The 20912-nt window shown below is 43.9% G+C and overlaps 1 protein-coding gene across 1 annotated transcript in view; it reads left to right on the forward strand.

The window, feature by feature from the left end:
• The first annotated feature begins 3019 nt into the window (after nucleotides 1–3019).
• The window catches only part of TPPP (tubulin polymerization promoting protein), a 66937-nt gene continuing 49044 nt past the window's right edge, over nucleotides 3020–20912 (forward strand). The window contains exons 1-2 of the mRNA XM_056332526.1: nucleotides 3020–3127; nucleotides 16675–16992. Of these exons, the coding sequence (XP_056188501.1) occupies nucleotides 16682–16992 (311 nt within the window). The 5' untranslated portion in view covers nucleotides 3020–3127; nucleotides 16675–16681. The remainder of the gene's footprint in view (nucleotides 3128–16674; nucleotides 16993–20912) is intronic.

Consider the following 20912-nt stretch of genomic DNA (forward strand, 5'->3'; position numbering starts at 1 on the left):
ACCTGAACGTACATAAGTCTATGGGACCTGAAAAGATGCATCCCAGAGTCCTAAGGGAATTGGCTGATGTAGTTGCCAAGCCACCTGAAAAGTCATGGCAGTCAGTTGAAGACCTGGTGACTGGAAAAAGGGAAACATTGCACCCATTTTTAAAAACAGTCGAAAGGAGGGCCCTGGGAACTACCGACCTGTCAGCCTCACCTCTGTGCCTGGGAAGGTGGTGGAACAGATCCTCCCATGCCAAGGCACATGGAGGACGAGTAGGTGATTCGAGACAGCCAGCATGACTTCACCAAGGGCAGGTCTTTCCTGGCCAGCCTAGTGGCCTTCTGCAGTGGAGTGACTACATCAATGGACAAGGGATGTAGTCTATGGATGTTGTCTATCTGGACTTCTGTAAGGTCTTTGACATGGTCCCCCACAACATCCTTCTCTCTGAACTGGAGATACGGATTTGATGGGCAGACTGTTTGGTGGATAAGGAATTGGCTGGATAGACACATCCAGGGAGTAGTGGTCAAACACTCCATGTCCAAATGGAGATCAGTGATGAGTAATGTCCCTCAGGGATCCACATTGGGACCAGTATTGTTTAGTATCTTCATCGGTGATGTAGATGGTGGGATTGAGTGCACCCTCACCAAATTTGCAGATGACACCAAGCTGAGTGATGTGGTTGACATGCCTGAGGGACAGGATGCCATGCAGGGGGACCTGGACAACCTCAAGAAGTGGACCCATGTGAACCTCATGAGGTTCAACAAGGCCAAGTGCAAACTCCTGCACCAGCACTGGGGCAAGCCCCGGTATCGATGCAAGCTGGGGGATGAAAGGATTGAGAGCAGCCCTGTGGAGAAGGACTTGGGGATGCTGGTGGATGAAAAATTGGGTATAAGCTGACAATGTGCACTTGCAGCCCAGAAAGCCAACCATACCCCGGTGGCATCACTAGCAGCATGGCTGGCAGGTGGAGGGAGCTGATTCTGCCCCTCTGCTCTGTTCTTGTGAGACCCCATCTGGAGTACTGCATCCAGCTCTGGAGTCCTCAGTACAGGAAAGACATGGACCTGTTGGAGTATGTCCAGAGGAGGCCACAACAATGCTCAGAGGGATGGAGCAGCTCTCCTGTGAGGGAAGGCTGAGAGAGTTGGGGTGGCTCAGCCTGGGGAAGAGAAGGCTCTGCGGAAACCTGTCTGCAGCCTTTAAATACTGAAGGGGAGGTTATAAGAAAGATGGGGACAGATTTTTAGGATGACCAGTAGCGATAGGACAAGGGCGAATGGCTTTAAACTAGAAGACAGCAGATGCAGACTAGATGTGAGGAAGAAAGTTTTTGCGATGAGGGTGGTGGGGCACTGGCACAGGTTGCCCAGAGAGGCTGTGGGTGCTCCATCCCTGGCAACATCCAAGGCCAGCCTGGCCGGGGCTCTGAGCATCCCGATCCAGCTGAAGGTGTTCCTGCCCGTGGCAGGGGGGCTGGGCTAGATGGCCTTGGAAGGTCCCTTCCTACACAAACCATTCTAACAATCTATGATTCTGTGAATTTTGCTTCCTCCTGTTTTTATTTTTTTAAATGAAGCTCAAATAAATAGTGAAATTTGTCTGAATTCTATCACAGAATAAAATTTGGGTGATTCTGATTCTGCATATTTTGTAAGATTGATGGTATGGCTTGTGACAGAAAATTCTGTCACAGAAACAGATAGTTGTATTCTAAACTGTGTAGGATAGGTGAGAGAATTGAAAATAATGTAGGACTAGCCCCATATTAAACATTAGCAGAATAGTCTCTACTATCATACCTTGTTTCATGTTAATCCATATTGCATTCATTTTTGCCCTTGAGAGCAAGTTCTGATTTAAAGCTGTACCTGTCCTAATCTGTGCCTCAGCTGTATGGCAGGCACTCCTCTGGTGTCTCAGGCCAGCTTAGGCCTCACAAAGGGTGCGTTTGTGCCTGTGTGATGAAGGAGAAAACTTGGGGGGGAAAAAAACCAACGTGATTTTGGTTTGTGCTCTCTTGAGAGATCGCAAGTCCAGTTGCCATGCTGTACCACAAACCCCCGGTCGGTAGTGCAGCCAAACTCCACCCCAGCATGACATGGTCTTAGAGCATTTATGACATTCTGGGTCATCCCAATGGTTGCCATAAGATACTGAACTAAGGGTTTATAAGGTAGTTTTAGAATAGCTCATAAATTATTATTGTGCTTCTTAAGGCAAGTGTAGGTGTATGACTGTTTTAGAGGTTCACCCTGCACCCCTGCTGCCTCCGAGGCACTGAGGCTCCGCAGCGCCGGGGCTGGGCCACCCTGCTCCCCCCTCATGGCTGCAGGTGGGCGCCTCAACCCGACTCCCGCGCAGCAGCCGCCGAGTCGCGGCCCGCCGCCCCTGTGGGCCCCGGGCGCCTGGCTGGGGGGCTCCTGGCTGCGGGGCGGGCCGGGGGTCGCGCAGCCGGTGCCCCAGGGTAGGGGGGCTGCGGGCCGGCGGCGGGCCCGGGGAGCGCCAGGCTGTAGGATGCGGCCGCCGCACCGCGCACCCGCTCTTTTGCACGGCGTTTACTTGCTTTGTCAACAACCGCAGCCTAAAGCACAGCCGAACGGCACCCCGGGCCCAGGCGAGCCAGGGCCCGGCATGACGCTGGGGGCCGCCCTTCGGCCCCGGGGAGGGGGCGCGGGATGCGCGGAGCCGGCCGGGCGAGGTCTCACCTGGCCCGCCACGCCACGCCGCCAGCTGCTGGCGAGGGAAGCGGCCCAGTGGCTGCCGCCCGCCGGCCTCACCTGCCGCCGGCACCGGGCAGCGAGCGGGGCGGAGCGGAGCGAGCAGGGCAGCGCCAGCCACCGCAGCCATGTAAGGAGCGGAGGCGGCTGCGGCCCCGCGCTGAGCCATTACCTCAGGCTCCGCGGGGGGCGGGAGCGGCCGGAGCGGCGGCCAATGCCCGGGCGACGGGGGCGGTGCCTGCCGGGGCGGCCGCGCCGGCTTGACAGGGGCTGCGGAGCGCGGCGGAGCCGAGCGAGCGGCGGTTAGGCTGCGGGACCTGCCGCCCCCGGAGCCGGCGGTGAGCGGGCGCCTGTGGCAGGGAGCGCGGGGGTGGCGGCGCGCCGGTAGCTGATCCCAGCTGAGGAGGGTACGGGGGCTCTCGGTGCCGGGGGAGCGCCCGGGGGGGGAGGGTGGCGCCCGGCGGGGGCGCGCCGCCCGGCCCGGCCGCGCCGCCGTTGTGTAACGCGGGCGGGGGGCTGCGGGCGAGGCGGCGGCTTGCCTCCGCTGGATTAACCCCCTGCTACCCTCCCCCAGGAAGGGCCGGCGGGGAGGGAGGCCCGGTACGGAGCCGCTTCTCTCCGCCTGCCCGTCGGTTCTCGCACCTCCACGGCAGCGGAACGGTGCCGGGGCGGCCCCGCGCTCCTGCGGCCGCGCCCGGGGCGGCGAGGGAGGCCGCGCCGCCGTTGGCTATCGGCCGGAGGCGGCGGAGGAGCCGCCGCTGCGTGCCGCCGGGCGGAGCGGGTGGCCCGTCTCCCGGAGGCTGACAGGCGCAGCCGTTCGGTGCCAGACGCGCAGGTGTCAGCTGGAGGCTGCGGGCTCCGCCGCCCCCCGGCGCCCTGCGTGAGGCGGCCCCGGGCGCGGGGCTGCGGGGGGCGCGGGGCGAGGCGGAGCCCCCGGGCCGCCCCGGACTCGCCGGCGGCCCAGAGCGGCGGCGCCCCCCAGGTCCGCGTGGCGCCCCCGAGGGCCGAGCGCGTGCCGCGGGGCCAGTGAGCTGCGTGCGGCGCCGCGTGCCCGCGTGCCGGGCGGGGGTCGTCGCGCGCAGCGGGTGGCGCAGCTGCCGGGGCTGCCCGGGAGCGCGGAGGAGGGGCGGCGTCGCCCCCGGCGTGGAGCCGGGCGGCGGCGCGGGGCTGCGCTCACCGGCGCTGCGCGTTGGCGCCGTGCCCGGCCGTGCCCCGCAGCACCGCGCCTCGGGGGCCGCCCGGCCTCAGCCCGGCCGTGGAGCGCGGGGGCTGGGGGCTTCTCCCACCCATACTGCGAGCGGGCGGAGGAAGAGCGGAGCGGCGCGTACGCGCTCCCGGAGTCTCGGGCTTAAAATACCACGGGTGGCTATTTGGACGCGCGCGCTGTATTTACTTTGAGATGTCGGTGCTCGTTTTGCTAATCGTTTAGTGATGAGCTGCTGCTTTTTCGAATTATGTTTTTCACACCGGCTCAACCTCGCTCCTCCCAGAGCCAAAATAAAAATAAAATGCTGTTTCGATTGCTCTTGTGCCTCTGTGGGTGACAGTCATAGGCCTTTAAATAGCCGGGCCCCGGTGATTGCTGCAGCGCGTGCCCGGCTCGGGAGCGGCCGCGCGGCTCCGGTGCAGATAAAGTTCCCACAGGAGCCTCCTGCAGTGCTCGCGCTCGGCCCTCGTGAATGTAGGAACAGATCTTTATAGAGGGAAGTACACATCCAGCAATTCTGTGCCCCATTTAAACTGTGGCTTGAATGTGGTGAAAAATAACATCTTTTAATTTAGTTTTCGTGGTAGGTATATTTATGCCAGCTACTTTCCCTAGGCAGCTGTATGATGCAAGTTATTTTTATTTATTGTACCTTGCAAAAAGAAGGCTCTTAAAGAGTGAGGCAGGCAGTTAATTTATGTTTAGTGTATTCTCATTATAGGCAGAGGCAATTAATTGTTTTTCGTGTATCTCGGAATGCTTTAAAGAATAAACCATATTTAAGCTTGGTAACTTGCTCTGAGATGATAAGCTTAATATGTAAATTAAAATAATATCAATATATTTTTCTTGCTTGGCACACTTTGATTGTGTAAAAGTCTTTGAGTGTGAGAATGTGACTGTATTCACAATCCTGTATCACTGTATGAAGAAAAATTTATAACAAGAACAGTCTTTCCTGTAGTCACTCAGTGATGTCATGTCCTTTCTATTTGTATGTGCATACTGCTTGCAGCCCTTGCATAAATGATACTCTTTTTCAGCAAGCAACAAACAGGGGTTTGGGGTTTTTTCTCCCTCTAAAAAAACATTTTTATGCCATGTGTAACTGAAATTAAATGCAGGTGTATAATTTTAACCCCTAGTGTTTCTCTGCCATAGTGGCATGACTACTACTAATGGCATAAAAGCATTATGTGGGCATAAATGCTTTTAGGTGCCTCTGCCAGTGGAAGAGAAATTAGTGGAAAAGAAACATTTTGCCCACTGTTTATATTGCCATAGTGTCTAGGAGTTGTGGTCAGGGACCTTAACTATATCTGTTGGGTACAAAAACTTGGGCCTGGCCCTCAAAATATTGTGATCCAAAATACAGAACAAGATACTGTTAAATGATATAAAAAAGGGAATGCAGCTGCTATTAAGAAGGATACATTGGTACATGTGTGCATTATCCGGCTAGGTATTTTCTTTTTCTCATATGTTGGAGCAAAGGAAGTTGTAGAACTTCATGTAAGACTTGCACGGTTCTCTGAGGGAAGTTCTGATATCAAAGGGTGATCTTGGGATATGTAAATGGTTTGGGGGAATTTTTAAGTGTATTTAGCTTCACTAAATGCTGAAACAAATTAAATTTAAAATAAACCAAACACCTACATTGACCCAATATAAAACATTTTATCTTCAAGCTACTTATTTTTTACCGTAGTTTAAATTTAACACCATTTAAAAACATTTTGAAATGGAATTTTTGTTTAGAAAAATCAAAGTTATACAGGAAAAATCACATTGCTTTGCCTTTTCCCCAGTGTTATCTATAAATTGTTTTAGTTCTTTCTTCTTCTCATCTTCTTTATGTGCCCAAACCCACAAAAAATACATGGTAACAAATACAGCTTCAACAGAAAGAAATTTCTTGGTGAATACATCTTTCTGCCCATCCCAAATTGCCATACACAGAGGTACTGCAAGAATTTCCCATCACAATGTAGTCTGGTTATTGGAATATTTTGAAATAGTAGTGAAAGTAACTGTGCATTGAGAGGGTGTTATTGGTAAAATACTCCAATATAAATATGGTATTTACGTTCACAGGGCCCGTACATGTGATACAGGATGAGTATGCGTAGCCTGGCTGGGTTTCAGGGAGCTTCTTCTGACTGGATGTTCACCTTAAACGCTGATGGAGCAGAACAGACTGACTGTGCTGGTTGTTTCTTGCCTCACAGTGGTGTGTCCATCAAAGGAGAGGGAGATTTTTACTCTGTTGTTAGTTGTTATGTGTAGTGGGTGGGCAATTAAGATTCCCTTGTAGCAGAAGAAAACTGAACTGTGTCAGGACCCTAAGGCAGACGTGGAGAAGCCCAGGTTCTTACTCTTGCCAGTTGTCTTAAGATTCCCTCTTCCTTTTCTTTTCCTCCTGGTCTTTCCCCTGCCTCATAGTGTTCTGAGTGCGTGATATGAACTTACCTTCTCCGTGTTAGAAAACCAGAAGCATACAGACCAAAGTTTCAATGTGTTATGGGGCAAGTGAAAAGAAAAATGAATCTGCAGTAGAACCATCTTAGATAATTTTATGAGGTTAATTCTTGCCTGGTTTGGCTGATCTCAAGAATATGCTTGTGTGTCAGTGTCCATGTATTGGAGTATTTGGCAAAGTGAGCACAGAAAAACTTCTTTTAAAAAAAAGAGAAGTCAAGGATGTAACAGGTTTTGGTTGAATCTCTTAGGGATGCAGTCTTAGTTCAAACAAGTTCTTAAATGCACAGTTGAGGAGCGCTGTTCTGTTGGATCAGTGCTAAGGAGTTTTTTGCGATGGAAATTCAAATGCTAAGAGGTCTTGCTCCCAAAAGTGTTCCTTCGTTGTTGATGAGACTATTTTTAGATTAAAAACAAATCTGTGTCTGCCTGTCTCATGTCATTTCACAATCAGAAGGACCAGTACCCAAACAGTTCATCTTAGTGAAGCTTATAGATGTGAAATAATTATTGATGATTTAGCAAGGGAAGTATTCCCCTCCTATTTTGTACTGAGCTGTGGGTGGTTGAAAAAAATCTGTACTTAAAGGTTAGTTTTGGGGGTTTTTTGATTCAGACAAAACTGAAGCACCAGACTTTTAAGAACATATAAGAGATCTTCAGGCAGTCTAATCTGACTCAAGTAGTATTTGCTTGACGTTAATTACCTGAGACCAATAACATACACTTAGTCAAACGTCTCTGAAAGACAGGTTTTTATCAACGTTCTTCTGCATTAAAGGAACTCTAATGTGCAGACATCAGGTTATGAGCAGCAATTCTTGGAAGTTACCTGTAGTATTTCCCATGGTTGATTGTCCCTCCCTAAGAAAGTCTTATTTCTAATTTGCGTTGGCATAGCCTGAATTTTCAGCTGTTGAGGTTTTTGAGATCTTTTGACAGTTAAGAGCCATTTAGTATGTGATGTTTGAATACCTTGTGGAAGTGACTTTAATTGCCTAACAGATCACATTGGTGGCATTCTTTAAGTCTTACAGGTAAAACATCTCATCTCATGATTTTATAGCTCTTATACCATCTCCAGTTCTTTGATCAGAGGTGATGCTTCATGACTATTAAATCTTACTATCAAGGCCTATAAGTCTCAATTAGCTCATTTTTTTCTTGAATCCAGTTCCATCCCTGTCAATAGTATTGCCATAGTTCTCTTGATATTTTTGCATATAGGTGGTTACAAAGCTCGCTGGCATTCAAAGTCATCTCCTTGCTGTATGGTCTCTGACCTCCTTTCATGGAGTGGTTCTTTATTGCTCGTGGCTTTTGCAGAAATATTTTGGAAAGGTTCTATGGAAGTTCAGATTAGTGGTCTGCTGTGGATGCGGGTGGCAGGGAGGGTACAGTGTGTAGTGATGAAGAAACGAGGCTGAGCAAACTCTACAATTGTAATGGTACAAGCCAGGGAACCTGTACTCAGCTAATCTCTGAAGTGATGATGATAGGCCTGGCATGTTATTTGGAGCTATAAATTAATTGTAAGACTAACTGCTGCAGAGAGCAGCTGTTGTCTACCAGTCTTTTTGGATCTGTGGTTCCCAAGTCTTTTTCTGATACACCGTGAAAAAGTACCTCGTCGAAATAGTTGAGGCTCCTCTTTTGTTGTGCTCTAATCAGTGTCATATTCACTTTATTCTGTGAAGGCTGTTCTAGGCACTGGCTTATATCCTTGCCTGTGTGTGTAATTGCAGAGCAATTGTGTCCAGATTATTTCTTCATCTAACAATGATAGCAGCCTAGTGGAGCTCAGGATGAATACTTAGTAAGTGGAATCCTCAAGTGGGATAGTTGCATAATGGGGAAAAAAAAGTGTGATAGGAGTTCACCAGTACATAAATGTGTGGTGGATAGCTGTATTTATGATTCTGCCTTCACAGTTGAAACCTGGTATGACGCAGTGGTATTACAGTATGTTGTAGAGTTAGTCAAGAGTTATTTCGTTAAAGAGTTTTTGTGTAGCTTTAAGTGTTGTCAAGTGAACGCATGCCTTTTGAAACAAAAAAGTTCTAATACAACTATTGCTGATAAAGGTGTGTATATGTTTGTGTATAGGTGCTTCATTTATGGGTATATAAAGAGGTGGTATTTTATGAAGTAGTTCTTTGGAATGGAGGAATGTAATTTACTAACAGCTAAACTTATATTTGTATATAAATTATACAGTACCAGTAACTGTGTAGGCAGGTAGCAATAGTTTTTAGAAATAGAACAGTAGAAGCCATTTGCCAGCACTCAAAATTATTGTGTTTGGTAATGTGTTTTCTAAGGTTGTTCTTTTAATGACACACGTAACTTCATCACAGTTTGAAATAGTGTTTTGCTGAGGAGAGAAACTGGACAGCTAGACTAACCACCTTTTTTGTTACTCTGTGTGTCCTGCTGAAGGTCTTAATGTAGCTCTGTATGATCTAGCCAGCTTTGTCTGTGTCCATAATGCTGGGTGCATGTATATCGGTCAAGAGAACTCAAGGTTCAGCCATGCAGTTCCTCATAAAGCCTGTGAAAAGATTTAATTTTCTTTAAATAAGGGTTGGTTTAAATGTAAATAGAGTTGTTGGCTTTGCTTGGTCTGCAGTGTTCCCTGCTCATTTTCCTTCTGCTATATGCTAGGGAAAATGGATGGCACTCATGCACTTGAGCACCACACGTGGAGAAATACATTCAAAGTACAACTCAAAAGAAAAATGCCTTAACTCTGGTTCCTACAGATAGCTCTGAAGGAGGCTTTAGGACCATTATCTAAAGCATTGCATCTTATTAGGAGAATGTTGCATTTCTCCAGTTGTATATCACTTCCTTCAGCTTGAATGTTTATCCAAAAATGTGGGAAAAAGATTCCATCTTCTGTGCTTTGTCCCTGCTGTTGTTATTTTGTATAAATAATTACAGACAAAATAAATGAGAATTCCTTTTAACTGCAATTCTGTAACATTTCTAAAAGAAGGGGAAGATAGTTCGGGTACTAAAATAAAACAGATGCAGTCAGACAAATTTCAAATGCCTTGCACAGTTTGACAGTGTTATGCATCCAGTTCACTCATAAAAATAGCACCTCTCGTGCTCGTTGAAGAGGTGCTTTCTTTTTTTGCTCAGATTGGCTAGAAGGTCTTAAGAAATCTTGGATGACAGCTATTTGTGGTGTAGTGAATAAGTTTTACCGACAGCACACCAACAGTGCAGAAACAGATTCTGATAAAGGTTACATGTTAAGTACTTGCATGCTTACTAACACTTGATGCGCAGGAATGATTAGCAGGAGAATGGAAGGTAAAACCGGGTAACAATTAACGTAAAACTACTAGGTTGTGTACCTGTGGGCAGAATTCTTTGTAGCATGCCTATTTTCTAAAAGCCAATAAATGAGCTTTCAGGTTTAAGACCATCTAAGAAATATCATTAGGAAGGCTGTTAGTTTGTCTGGGTTGAGGAGCTGAGAATGTAAGTACAGAGAGGCTGAGGCTAATGCATTTATAAGAGAATGGCACAGAAATATTACTGCTTATTGTGACATAAAACAGAAGTAAAATTGTTAATGTTAACAATGTATGGTTCTTCAAATCTTTATGGAATACCAGATGTACCTCACCTTGCTGGCAGTGTTAACCGCATTGCAAGGGTCCACCATCTTTCTCCTTTCCCCCTACTCTGTTTCTGGTTCTCCATAAAATTGGTAGATATCTGACTGCTGCTTTCTTGAGCGTTCATTCACATATCTGATGTGATCACATACATGAGAGATACTGTCTGACAATGTAGAATCATATTTTCCTTGGCCAACTAAACAGATGCATAGATGCTTTTGCAGATGAATCTGTTATATTTTCCCACCCTTTGGAAGGTGAGGATGCCAGGAAGATCAGTTGGGTGCCATTTGCCCATGAACTGGGGAATTTTTTGATCTGAGTATCCGTTACAAAGAGCAAGAGTATTGGAAAGCCTGCATACTCGGCTTAAGGCCAGCAAGAAATGGAATAGAGTGCTTGAAAGAATATTTTTACTGTTTTTTTTAACCTGCTGGTGACATTTTGCAGATAGTAGAACAGTATCTTTGCTTATAAGTCTAGGGTTTGTGCTGTGGAGTACCTACTTGCCCTTCTCACTTAAGAGCTCATGGAGACAAAAGGTACAACAGAATTGCTGGGTGGCAAGGAGGTTGCAGAAAGACTGTCTGGGCAATCTCTGGTTTGGATTATATCTTGGTGGATATTTAGGGCACAGTTAGCGTATCACCTCCACTCTGCCTTGTGGCCAAAGCTCTATGGTGTGACTGTAAGCAAAGCAGAACCTTGGACTCTGCATAAAAAGAACAGCAAAAAGCATTGCAAAATCAAGAATTCGTAGATTTTTGCTGCTTAGTTGCCTGGGGCATATGGTGGAAAGGGTTAAGAATTTAGGGAGGGGATCAGGACTAAGATTGAGAACTTGAGCAGATACTCCATTTTAGGGCTATTTTATCCAAGTTACTGTCTTTGGGCTCAAGATGAGGAATCTGGACTGCAGACTTTGGATTTTAGCTAGAGGATGACCCCGATGCTCAGTGTAAACATAACTTTGGGGTCTTTTGGGGGTTGTGTCGCAAATTGCAATGGAGCTAGGTTGCACCTGAGAAATAAGGCTGGCATATGCAAAGGTGAGCATTACAGGGAAGGGCAGATGTTACTGCATTGCAGTTGTGCCATGGTGCTATTGAATGGTTTCTTGAAATTTGTCAGTCTCGGCAGTTTCCTAAACAGAGGTCTGCTTGATGCTTGAATGCTTTCTGCCATTATAAAATTTGAACTGAAAGTGTTCCTTAGTTCACAGGACTTTCAGTATAGTTTTAGTCAATTCTTGGTTGGTAAATATGCTGAAGAATGAACAGTTTTAAAATAAGCTGCCTTTTCCATTACCTGAATTGTATCTGAGGCTGCTGTAAGTATCAACTGTAGTGTTCTAGTCTTTTGGACAAATAGACTGTTATTAATTTCCATGCCAGTTAGTGCTGCAAGAATACTTCCACTAAAACCTGGTTTTGTAATACTTGCAAATGAAAGCAATTTAATGTACATTGGGACAGAATATTCCTAGCATTCTAGGGGCAAGCTAAACAAAGCAGATGAGAAAGTACATGGTATAGTTCAAAAAGTTAGCTATTCACACTTTTGATAGTTTTCTGTTAATTTTTTTAAAGCATTTTTTGATGTGGAGATCATAAACTGGGTTAATACATTTGCAGCTGGTGAGACTATATTTCCTTCATAGAGCCAGAGAACACTGGTTCTTCTGAGCGCTCCATACAGTCATGTACCTGCTTTGTGTGGCCCAATAATTAAAGCAGTGTGGAGTACGGGTCCTAGGGCCCTCATTATGCTCTGAACTCTGGCAGCAGAACAGACATGTTTCTCTGTCCTTCTGCTTTGGCTTCCCTGTCTGTGACATGGCAGTGAGGCTAACTTCTGTTACAATCTGTGCTTCCTGAGCAGATTAGCCATGCACTAGTTCTCAGGGACAGGGAAGATGCTGCAGTGAATTCTGACCAGGTAGGACACATGGATATTCTGTAGAGTTGCATAAGCTGCAGAAGTTGTTGGCAAAAATACTCTGGGTTTTAGTAAGACTTCAGGTCTTCCTTGTTGGTGCTGAGAGATGGATTGCTTCTAAGAGCAATTCCCCCAAATCTAAATCAAAGCTGTACCAGAAATTTCTGCACTGCATTATATTGATACCTGGAGAGGATTTGGGTAAGTGAAAGAGTGTGAATTTGTAGAAATCTTTCAGTAGAGCTGACAGTTGGTCGGTACTGAGGCTTTGGGTTTGTTTACATGTACCTGGTGTTCATGCAACTATAGAGAATCAGCAAGTGGAATTCACAGGAACAATAGCTGCTTGTCTCCCTCATTTTTGGAAGAATCCAGATTAATAGGTGGCTTTATCTGGGAGAGCTCTCCCAGCTGTCTGTCAGCAGATGAGTATGTTTTGTAGTTGCTGGCTGAAAGGAAGTTCGATGATATGAGAAAACTTTTTCTAATGGGTTAGGCATACGCTGAGAACACAGATCTACACTTCCAGTCTATTTTAGCATGGGCTAGCCGTGACCTCAGTCAGTTTGATCCCTAGCTTAATCTCTGTCTGCATAGATATCTCTCTGTGATGTGCTGTGTTATTTACCTGTTGCAGAGTGGGAGAAGGGACAAGAACTGCTTTTTCATTATGCTAAAGGAGTATTACATGACACAGACTATAGCAGATCATAACACCTGGTTGCCTAAATATTTTGTGGATTTCTGGAACTCCATTTTTTGGGAACAGTTCTTTCACAAAGCCTTCTGAATTCTGGCATCTGCTTATACCTCTTTCTTAATTTTTGTGATGTGGACCTGCTAGGTTGGAGCCAGAAGTACTTGGAGAGGATGCGATGGGTGGCTAGTCCCACCTCCCTTCCCTCTGCCAGCTCTGGAAATGTAATATTATCTAATTGTGTGCATACTAGACTTTTTGGGTGGTGATGAAAGGTGTTTCTTTGGTTAACTGCAGTTGTTATAGTTGGTATCCTCACAGTTAAGGCTTTTGAACAGTCGCTTAATTTTATGTTACTGAATTTCAGAATTGGTACTTTAGAGTAGTCACTTTCTTTTGTCACTTCCATCTATCACCCTGCTGTGGCCCCTCCACAAGTAACTGCTAATCTTTCCTTCTGGCAGAAGCCAGCAAGTGCCTGCTGATCCCTTTGTCTAAGGGAGAAAGGGTAAGGAAGACTCAAACCAGCATTTGATCTTGAATTTTTAGCAAACAAGTTATTCTGTACTTCTCTTTTAGAGATCATTTCTTTAACGTGGCATGATCTCCTTCCTCATCTCTAATAGCTAAAAAAAGTTAAAGGAGCTGACGTCATTAAAAATCTGATGTCATATCCTGTGTTGTACAATTCTTTTCCTTCTGATATAGTATATTAATGAATATTCTCTTCAGAGTGTGTTCTTTCTAATGTTAAGAAACAAAAAATTAAGTTGAGGCTAGGTCAGTATTTTCATAAACAAGGTAGCTTCTTTTAGTAAATTTCACGCTATTACATGGGATTTTTAATAAGTAAACTGTAATTACGGTTCAACAAGAAAAAGAGTATCCATGACAATTTTTGGCAACCACAGCAGAACCCTTAGTTTAATCTATCCTTGACCTTTAGTTGGTGAGGATTGCTTTGAAATTAGTCCACTTTGTGTACCAGATTTCATCATTCAAAACTGAAACCTTTTCTGTAGAGTGTATCCTATTCCCCCTGGCCCAGAAAAACTCAAAACAGCCCAATACAAAGTTCATTTATTGATGTCTGAGGGAACTAAGTCTGGAATTGAAGTGTCTTTCTCAAGGCCAAATATGTTCCTTTAAGAATTTTTCTTATGCCAAGTTTATAAACTTTTAACGTATTAGCAACTGAAAGTAAGCAAAAAATATTTTCAATCACTACAGCTATCATATTAAAGACAGTATAAGACAGCAGTACAGACGAAAAATGATGTAGTCCTTTTAAAAATCACACCGTTCAGAAACTCGGAACCCTTTCAAGTGTGGGTTTCAGCTCATCGTTTGAAATCATGACTTGCTTTTTAAAACCCAGTTCTGCTGTGCTGTGTGAAGTTGAGTTGTGGTTATGGGTGATGTGGGACTGGACAGAGTTGGCCAGCAAGGTGCTGATACTGGCTAAAGAAAGATTTTGTTCAGGGGAGACTTAAAGGTGTAGACATGTAGTTATTTTTTCTAATTTCAGATGAGACAGAGTGGCACAGTCATTTTCTTACTTACAGTTTGTAAGCTGTGCAAGTGTCTCAAGGATGTTCACACGGAGCATAGCTTCTTGACAGAATTGCTAAGAGCAGGCGGGGGCTATCCCCAAAAATCTTGTGGAAGGTTTATTTGGCACAAGCTAAAATGGCAATGTGGTATGAGCTGCACACATCTCAGTATAACAGATCTTCACCTTTTGTCCTGTTACTTCTTCTGGAGGTAACTTCAGGTTTTAATGTCCTATACAGACATTATTCTTTTTGCTGATGTGTACTCTCCCTGCTTTCCCTTTCCACCAGTTAGTGTTAGCTTGGTAGATCTCTGGTTCTAATTTCCAGTTCTAGTAGATTTGAAATGGTGGAAGCTTGGAAGAGACTTCTGCTTTTGGAAGTCAGGCTGCCTCACAGACGGAGGTGGATCATAGATCTTCATGATCTGATTTTTTTAATGTAATTCTTTTTTGCATAGATTGTGTCAGCAGTGTTTTTGTTTTCTTCTTACATTTGCTCGTCACTGTGTTGTTAGCAAAAGAATGTGCGTAGCCTGGTGAATCAGACATTTCAGACTGATGTAGGCACTATTTTGGTAAACATGTATGCATCTGCAATACTTGTAAATCTTAAGCTACTATTGTGGGTACTTATAGTATGGAGTTTCAGTGTTGGCAGACTATCAGAAAAGTTTGTTGAGGTAAAATTGCTGTTCTTTGGAGAGAGGCAGGGTGCAAAGGAAATGGAAATGGGAATTGGTGAGTTTTTAAACTTTTTAATGAACTTCTGCATTTTCAAACTTTTTATCTCCCTCTGTGCTTTTCTTTTAATTTCAGGGTGCATCTAGAACTCTCAGGCAACAGTCAGTAAATTCCTGACATGTTAACTTTAATTTAGCGTTTTGGTTATTTGGCCGGAATTTGTGCTGGCATTGTAAACAAAACGGAAGGATCTCCAGGCTTAAGATATAACAAAGTTTTTAGGCATTTACTTGAATGTTTTCAAAATAGACAGTAGTGATTTGGCCATGCTGCATTTGCTCAAGTGTAAAGGATAAAGGTCCTTTAGTATAATTTTTATTAAAAGGTTGTTTCTAATCATGAAGCTTAGCAGTAACTGCTGCAGAGAAGGTAATTACAGTTAGTTCTGTTGCAGCTTGCAGGAAAGGGTATGCCTTGGCTACTCAAGTGACAGAGCTTAATCAATATCAGAAGAGGCAGAATTCTAGAATTGTTTCCATTGCTGAGGAGTTTGTATTGAAGTACAGTATATAAGCTAAAAGAGCTTTCTGTCTGATGCAGAACTAAAACCTTAACTAGAAATACGTATCAACCTTTGCATGTTAGTTGCATACCATGTGTAGCTGTGACTTCAGAAGAGTGGATGAGGCAAGTATAGTGGGCTTTCCAGCCCTTACCTAGTATTTGCCCAACTTCTGATACCTTAAGCACCTCTTTATGGGTTAAAATTTCTAGCAGCACCACAGATGTGCGTCTGGGCCACAGTCTGTGTGTAGCTGTTGGGACAGGCACACAGAGCACCCTATCCCTAAGCTTTTCAGTGCCTCTTGCTTCTGCCAAGCTGAGTGGGTGAGCAAAAAGCAAAGGCTTCTGTGAGATGCTTCTGGCATGATAGGTTTTTACTCTTTATGAAGACACCTGAAAATGACTTGGTGTTCTGTTTCTCAGTTTATGGTTTCTTTTAAGAGGCAAACCTGTCCTACGTGAACATGGTAATCTGAAAGTTGTTCTCTGCAGTAATGACATCCCTTCTCAGTGCTCCTGCATCATGAATGTATTCATTCCAAATTAATTCCACAGCTACAGTTCTTTGGGCATAAACTTGAGAAATGGTTTTGTTAACAAGAGACACTTGTCTAAGCATTTCTGAGGCTTCCTTACTTACTAGCCCTTACATTATATAACACAAGGGTTATAACATTAATATTTTTTGCTGCACTTTAAAAATACTTAATTTGTCAATGAATAAAAAAAATATTTAAACCCCACAGTCCAGAAAATAGTGCTGCTTATTTTTCCATCAGAAATAAAAGTAGGTAGTAATGCCTACAATGTAAAGGGAATACTTATATTCAAATCAGTAAAGTGACCATGGTGATTGCCATTGGAAAAAAAAAAAGATCACACACCCCCACAAATACCTACATGCTCTCTTCTCTTGTTGGCTGATAATGGTGAAATTAGGTTTGTGCCCCATTTTGGAATGTTCTTTCCCTGTCCTTTTTTTTTTTTTTTTTTTTTAAATATGCTAGAATTTTTTTCTAGATGGGCAGAGTTCCATAGTTCTGTGTGTAGACTGTTGTTTGATGGTAGAGGGCACTGAGTTCTTGATAGCTGTATAAACCACTTACTCTTCATAAGTTGTGAAATGAATGTAGCCTGTAACTTAACAGAAAGTGAACCTAGTGCAAATTAATGTACTGAGTTTACCCTCTTCTTTGCAGCACAAAAATGGCTGACAGTAAAGGAAAGATGACCAAACCTGCGAATAAGACTCCTCCAAAGTCTCCTTCGGACCCAGCAAAGGACCGAGCAGCAAAACGATTATCCTGTGATTCAAACAGCTCCCATGAGGGGGCTATGGCAGGAGAAATAAGTGCTCTGGAAGAGGCCTTTAGAAAATTTGCCATCCATGGTGATACAAGAGCCACAGGAAAAGAAATGCATGGGAAGAACTGGTCAAAGCTATGTAAGGACTGTCATGTGATAGATGGGAAAAACGTGACAATCACAGATGTTGACATTGTCTTCAGTAAAATCAAGTAAGTTCCTTTCTGCCATCATTTCCCTGTTTCCCCAACATGTTCTGTAGATATCATCTAAACTTACCTTCTGTTGCTTACAGATGTTGCAAGGCACTGTTTGTATTTGTCACAATTGGTCTCTTGTGTTCTTCTATGAAATTGTGCTGCTTTGTCTGAAAATACAGCTTTCAGCTTCTGTCATGCTGTCTTAAATGGACTTCAGTGTCACAGGTGTTACGCTGTATGAAGAGGTATGATGTGATTGGGACAAATGCAGGCTATTTCATGAAAAGTAATTTTTTTTTTACTGCAGTAAATAATGTGAATGTTTCCTGAAGGATATCTGGATGAAGTCAGGATGTAGTTTCACATCTTGCCAAAACTTAGCCTCAGAAGAATGAGGCTAAGCTGGGACATGTACTAAAAGCCATTATTCTAATAGTCCTGGTGTCCAGCACACCACCTACTCATGTTTAAAGTGTTGTAGGGCCATGCCATACTGATGGTGAATTTGTGATGGAGACTGATGGCTGTGATTAATTGGTTAGGATTATCTCAGTGGACCTAGCTTATTCTTGTGAGCAGACTGGAGCTTTAGTTGAACTTTCTCCCCAGATTGAAAACCTAGGCAAGCGTGATCCAGAAAGTCATCAAATCCAAGGAAAGGCATTCAGCTGTTCCAGCATATTCTGTATGAAGCCCCAAATAATTGTTTTTGTTCTTGCTTGATGTGCTGAACTGGATCGTTCTCACCTGCCGCAGTATCTGATCTGATAGCCCTGTCCTCCCACCCCCACCACACCACTGTTCGATACCACAGTAACTGTTTAAAATGTCCCTCAACACAACCAGGAGTCAGACAAGCTTTAAGGAAGGTCCCTTAATTGTACTTGCAGCTCGTAGGAACATCTGTTTGGCTTGTGTTTTCAACTGCTCTGCTATAATGCTGGGGAGGACAAGCAAACCTAGCTGCTGACAAGGGTAGTTTGGAAAACTGGCTACAAGCACTGACTCTTCAAGAGTGTATCAAAGCATAGAAAGGCAGAGGAGAAAAGGCCCTTGATCTCCAAAGACTGTCCAGTGTAACATGCGCAGTTAGGATGACATTATGTATTTTATTTCTTTCTTTGTTACTTTTCTCCTTGGGGATTTTACTAGGCAATTTAAAACACTACATATGCGTGCTCCAGCCCACTTGATCTTGTAATAATAATATTAATAAATATATTTAAAAATAATAACAAATAAAAATAAAATAACTTTCTCTTTGAGTCCCTACTTTTACGTTTTGGAAGCTGTGTTGCCAGAGTCAGGTATGCTGTCAGTGAACTAGTCATTTGAAATGGATGTTTAGGCGGTAGGGTTGTTTGTTTCTTTTTTGATCTATGATAGGCAATGCTGGCATTTATTTTCAATTTTTCTTCGGCTTTCATTGACTTAAAATTTTCTCTGTATCTGTCATCTGAGAAAAAATCTTAGCGCTGCTTTCTCATGTTGGTATCTGGGCAAGTTAGTGGTAGGCCAGCGCAGTGGTACGGCATAAGCAGCTATGCAGCATTGGCAGGTACAAAGGAGTGTCAGTTCTGGTGCCTGAGGGGCAGGAGGAGTCCTGTCCTCTTCTCCGGAGGAGCTGTGAGGGGTGGGTACCCGTGGCCCCAGGGGAAGGGGAGGTGTCCCCTTGCAGCTGCTCAGCAGCCCCTCCTCAGCCCCGAGGTTCCGTCTCTGCCTCTGGGGAGGTGCCTGTTCAGCAGTTTCTCAGACCTTTCTCCCATGACCACTGTGAAGCGTTGCCATTTCTCTTGAAAGAACGTGCCATCTTTTCCTCTCTTTATCTGGTATTTAATAGTTCAGAAGAGAACTGCGTTAAATGCAAAAGCATCTTTATCTTAATTGTTTATTAATTACTTGCTTATTCCTCACCTGTGCGTGTACATATAACGTGTTTTATCCATTCTTATCTTTTAAAATTATTATGTTTTTAAATTAATACCGCTTAAAAGGCAAGTGGGGAAACTTACAGTAGCTGAGACTTGCTGTCTTTATTAGGAAGGTCTGGTTTTCATGTGCGTGTTTTCGGTAGGTATACTTCCATGTTTCCTGACGTGTTGGGTTTTTTTTACATTTTTATTCTTGAGAGCATGTGTCAACAATTCCTTTTAGTCTCAATCACATTTATTTCACATCTAGTATTTTAAGTCTTAACAAAGGAAGATTTTAATGGCTGTAGTTACTCAAGTGTTAGTAATATGCTGTAACATAGGAGGTTTATGCATAGGCTGAGTATACAGGGTTTCTCAAGCATGTTCAGACAACTGCTTTTCCTTGCTTTCTCTTTTGCCTCACATTTAACCCTAAGCTAAAGGATAATGATAGATTTGATGATGCTTCAAAACAGGCATACTTGCAAAATAAACTTTTGCTCATTTCCATTTTGCAGGCAACTTCCTCCCAGCAGAGCACAAAGGTTTTTTGACAACCCAAGTTTTTCCCCATTTGTTGAAACTCTTAACTCCCCATAATGCACAAGAGTACTGCTTCCATGCCTAATACACCCATAAGCATAATAGGGGTTATGCTTATGTGTGTCAGAAGACTCTGTACTTTGGCTTTAGGTTCTTCAGCCAGTCGGCATCTCTCGAGATGGACTCTGGGACAGCCACAGTGGTTCAGTGAGGTGGGGCTGGTGGGTCTTGGCCATTGTAGTCTGGCCAGGGAGCTGGCCAAAGGTAAGAAGAGACATCTGTCAGATCCAACTACAGTTGCTATCTAGCATTGCAGTAGACTTGGGTTTTCTCTTGGGTCTGTTACTGGAAAGCCACTGTGTTTAGCAAGTTTTGCTTTCTAGCCAGCTCTGCCTACAGTTTATGACAATGGCACATGTTGTCCGAATGTTAGAAAATAATTAATCTAATAGAATTGTTCTTTGGATTATGAATTACTACGTCTGTGTATAAAGCCCATGTTTGTCATCTTGCTAAATTTCCCAGCCTTCATTTATTGTTCTGCGATAGATACTTGCAAAATAGGTAGGAACACAGCATTGCTGACAGTCAGGGTAAAGTAAGAGGGAAGTTAGTAACAGATATGTTTACCTAAGAGCTACTTAAAGATAGTGTTTTATTTTCTTGGATTGGTGACTTTCTCTACTGCAGGAGAGATTTTATCTGTTCTATCCTGAGAAGTAATGAACATTTTTGTAGATTCAACACCCCCGTCCCCACCTCTGCCAAACCAGGTGAACAAAACTTCTGAAAGTTTTGAATAGTCCATGATAACTTCTTCAAAGCTGGAACTGTGTCAGTCTTCCAGAGATTAGTTTGTATAAGGTTATGTTATAAAAGTTGAGGAAATTCTGATGAACCTTTGTTACAAATAAGACAGTAAGTGTAGAATGCTGTTGTCCTTCTGCACGAGGATGTCAGGACAGACTGAAGTGTAATTTGTCTATTTGTCTTGCATAAAAAGTCCATTAAAGGCTTTCATATAAGTGCATTTGTATGTACTTCAGGACAAGAAGAATGAATGGTCTAATGCAGAAAATGCACAGTAGCAGGCATGAAAGAAGAACTGCTAGAATTGCATTCTTTGGTAAGAAAAGATAAAAATTGAGTGATCTCCCCCTTCTCCCCAACAAGTATTTTTGTTTGACAGCAATTTGTAGGTTCTTAAGGGTCTTGCAAATCCTTCCAGTTTGGCAGATTGAAATGTAAGCTGTGTTAAGAAATGATTTAATAGATGTCTTTTTCTTCTTTTTTTTTTTTTTCTTTTCTATTGTAAGAACTTCATATTTTCAGCTCGGAAAATCCAAGAAATTAAGCAGCATTGAATCTTGCAATGGAATTGCTTGAAATGAAAAGCCAAAGTCCACTTGTGAGAGTAGTCACATGTATGCATATTTATAATTTGCACCACTACAGATCAGAGGAAAACCACTTACA

Source organism: Falco biarmicus, chromosome 3 (assembly GCF_023638135.1).
Source record: "Falco biarmicus isolate bFalBia1 chromosome 3, bFalBia1.pri, whole genome shotgun sequence".
NCBI lineage: Eukaryota > Metazoa > Chordata > Aves > Falconiformes > Falconidae > Falco > Falco biarmicus.